This window comes from Ipomoea triloba, chromosome 15 (assembly GCF_003576645.1).
Source record: "Ipomoea triloba cultivar NCNSP0323 chromosome 15, ASM357664v1".
NCBI lineage: Eukaryota > Viridiplantae > Streptophyta > Magnoliopsida > Solanales > Convolvulaceae > Ipomoea > Ipomoea triloba.
In genome coordinates this window covers 12,278,136-12,282,241 of record NC_044930.1, presented here as the reverse complement: position 1 = coordinate 12,282,241, position 4,106 = coordinate 12,278,136, and the positions used below count along the sequence as shown (strand labels likewise).

Here is a 4,106-nt window from a genome sequence, read left to right as displayed (position 1 = left end):
TTTAAAAGAAACTATAGTGACTTAACGTAACTGTATATTTAATTTAAAACATTGAAAAAAAATTAAAACATATTATATGCCCATCTAAGTTATATCCTTGATTTTTGTTTGTTAATAAAGATATACAATTTACTTTAAATGTTGTACATTTCATTTTATTTGATAAAATTATTCTTATACTGTTATAACTCTATTATTATTATTATTATTATTATTATTATTATTATTATTTAATAATAACTCCATCACTATTATCATACAACTTCATCTAACCTATATTTTTCCTAGTCTTTGATGATCATTTTATTACAATGATCAAATAACAATTAATTTAATTGTAGATTATATTTATGTAATATATATGTTATTTATGTGTATATATACCACTTGTTAGCTTAGTATTATAGATATATTTTTACTTTTTTTTTTTTTGTAAATATACATTTTATGAAAATTGTGTACATTAATATTAAACAAAAGTATAAATTCTTTCTCCTTTTATTTTCTCTATATTATTTAAATATGATAATTAAAATTTATCAATCGAAGGAATTGTGAAATATAATTTGAACTAAATTCTTTTAATTTTTATCTAGCAATATTTTAATATTGGATATAAATTTTCGCGCATTGCACATACACTCCGTAGTACTTAGTATATCAATATAAGTATCATATAAAAATCTTAGTTATAATTTTTTTTAATGATACATTTTTTATACGTTAATATTATTTGTACAAAAAGAAAAAGAAAAAGAAAAAAAATTAAGTTTAAAAAAAATTAATTTTGTCTCACTTGCAAAATGGACCAGGATCTGGGATATAACAAATGATTTAACTAATGATATAACAATCATAGAAATTTGTGGTGACTAATTTGCTACAAACCATCAGGTGAATTCTAACCATCAATATCATTCATACAAATTCTTGTTTAAACCAAACAGACATGAGAATGACAATTCATTCATAACATTGCAAAATTATGAGAGATCATGAGAGTAGCTAGGTGCACATGAATCTCATATTGATGCAAAATGAGTACAAACATCTAGGCTCTAGCATAGTTTGTGTTTACTCCATCTTTTACTCACCTACCTATAGTATCTGCTCAACATGATTATGCCAACATTCTTGATTGGGATGCGACTTGAATCTGTAACCTTTCATTTAGAATGACAACAGTGATGCAATCCGACCACAAGGTACTTGGCCTCCATCTTTCACTCATGGCGACCTATGCTTGTGCTTTCTGGTCTATAATGTTAAAGGAAAGCATATAATCATATAGGGTCGAGTCAGGACAACTAACCGTTTTCAAGCTCTCATAGTACTTCTCGGTTGTATCAGCTTCTCTGTTTTCCTCAAAATATTTAAGAAAACCCTTGACAGTTTCATTTGGAAGAACCCACTTCTTTTTCGACTTAGCTGCCTTGCTTGCACCCATCTCCAAATACTTGAGAGCCAAATCAAATTGAGAATTTTGTACGTGGAAGCTAGTGAGTAACTCCAGTGTCCTCAAACTGGGTTGAGCACCTCTTTTCAGAACACTGTTATACAGCAACTCAGCTTCCCCAATCATGTCTCGCTTTAGGTACAACTCCAGGAGCACATTAGAGATCCTCACATCATAGAACTTATACTCTGATTCCCACTCACGAAAATATTTTTCAAGGTTCTCCAAATCCCCCAATTTGGAGAGAGCCAAGAGCATGATGAGATAGCTTGTATTACTTGGATTTGGGAATGCCGACTTTAAAGATTCCCACACCCGATAAACTCCTGGCAGATTAGAAATTTGGGCATTCATTGTAATTAGGGTACAGAATTCCTCTCGACCATTTTTCATTTCCTCCATCTTTTCAAGCACAGACTGGGCCTTGTCAAGAAGCCCTGCATTGACAAAAACGGTTGCTAGATTTCCATAAGTGAAAGAGTCAATCTTTATATTATCAGCTTTCATCTTCTCAAGGACACCCTCAGCTGCATCTATGTCCTTCAGCATGCCATAGCAGTTTATTAACTGATTACAAGTATATGAATCTCGATCAATTTTATTTTGTTCCATTTCTTGAACGAGTGCAACAACTTTCACAGGCTGACCAGTCTGTAAATAAAGAGATATCATATTGTTATAATTTAGAGTAGATATAGCATTCACTTCCTTCATCTTCTCAAAAAGTTCCGAAGCCTTTTCCAAATGTTTCTTCGCACAGTAGCAGTTTAGAAGTGCACCATACGTTCTAATAGTTTTCTCAGAATCCTGCAGGCCGTTGAAGTACTCTTCTGCAGAATCCAAGTTCTTTGCCTTGGCAAGAAGCTCTATCCGTACAGCACGGTCAGCATCATTTATAAGGGATGTTTTGCTCTCCAACCATTCAGACAGCTGGATTTCGAGAGTTAAGCAAATGGAAACAATTCAAATCAGACAAAATGAAAGAACTCCTAAAGCTGTATAAAAAATAAGCAGGAAAACCAATTTCCTTAACAAGTGGATAATGCTGTAAAGTTCAAGAATGATGCAAAACACAAGAAGCATGGTGCATAGAAACTCTCCAAGAACAACACTTAACATTAGTTAGACAGCAATGGCAAATATGATCATCATTTGTAAAAAGGTTGGTCTGGATTATATAATGTTCACTTCTGCAATTCCTCTACAATGATCTTTATACAGCCTATAGCTGTGGCAATTGTTATACCATGAACAAGGGTCTACCTTGCATTGCGAACCTAATCTAAAGCAACATTCGAATTACGTGCCTGCAATATGCCTGCGGTTAATAAATTATGTACTGCAGTTAACCTATCAATTTATTTATAGGTCCATAATATGTTATGCACATAATCTGAATATCATCTTGAACCATGTTCCAAGGTATAATTTGCCATGGTAGGCCTAATCTCTCTCTGATAATGAAAATCCCAAGATCCATACAATTCTCTGATAATATTAGGTAGACAGCAATGGCAAATATGATCATGATTTGTAAAAAGGCTGGTTTGGATTATATCATGTTCACTTCTCCAACTCCTCTAGGATGATCTTTATACAGCCTATAGATGTGGAAATTGTTATACCATGGACCAGGGTCCACCTTGGAACCCCGACGTTCATTTTATTAGCTTCATTTAATAAAGAGTTCTACTACATGTAGAACCAAATCCTACTCCCTCACTTTTACTCCATGATGCGGCAAACAAGAATTGGATATATTCATCAAGTAGATCCCAGAAAAAAAATGTCTACATCAAACATTTGTGAAAGAAATGAGAGTTCGTGTAGTATTTTCCTTTATTTATAGATACATAATATGTTATCCACTTAATTTGAATATCATTTTGGACCATGTACCACCATGGTCCATGGTATAATTTGCCAGGGCTGTGGCTGGCCATACATAATTGCAATTTGGGGGTAGGCCTAATCTCTCTCTGATAATGAAAATCCCGAGATTCATACAAATTCTCTATTAGATAAACAGAAAACGAGTAGGCGATTAAGAGAAGGAAAGTAGAGACCTGGAGGGCGGCTTGGTAATTGTTGGCGCGGCGAAATTGGTTGATTGGTTTAATGATACGCCATTTCTGGATGGGAATACCCTTGTTGACGGCTTTGTCGAGAGCCTCAATGATGTTGCCTTTGTTCTTAGCTGCGGTTTTGATATTCGCAATTCCATGTCCGCCCACAGCCCCTTCTTCCTTTGGAGTAGAAATTGTGGCCGCAGCGGATTCCGCCGGCCACGTCTTCGCTTCTGTCGAAAGCCAACGGCGAGCGGCTGTTGTTCGGAAGAGGTAGGCACAGCTGGATCTGCTCGCCATTTGGCCCATTTCGCTCTTTGGTTCGTTGTGGCAATGGAGCAGAGTTTCAGATACTGGAGGTTTTAGTTAGGGTTTTAGAGGGCAGTATTTTACACCATTATAAGCCTCTGTCAAATTGCAATTTAGACAAATAAAATGAGACAAATAAATAAAGGAAAAATTTCCACTTTTGGTCCTGACTATTAAAATTTCCCATTTAGTCCCACAACTTTTAAATCCTTACCACATTTGGTCCTTCCAATCAAAATTCCGATCACCGGTGATTATTTTTCCGGCGAATAAAT

At 34.7% G+C, this 4,106-nt stretch overlaps 1 protein-coding gene across 1 annotated transcript; it reads right to left on the bottom strand.

The window, feature by feature from the left end:
* Positions 1 to 830: 830 nt before the first annotated feature.
* On the bottom strand, positions 831 to 3,905 carry LOC116006231 (pentatricopeptide repeat-containing protein At4g01990, mitochondrial-like). Its single transcript, XM_031246528.1, has 2 exons — positions 3,523 to 3,905; positions 831 to 2,386 (listed from the first exon to the last, which is right to left on the bottom strand). Exons 1-2 carry the CDS (start codon positions 3,829 to 3,831, stop codon positions 1,238 to 1,240), a joined length of 1,458 nt encoding a protein of 485 aa, XP_031102388.1. The 5' UTR covers positions 3,832 to 3,905; the 3' UTR covers positions 831 to 1,237.
* Positions 3,906 to 4,106: the final 201 nt, after the last annotated feature.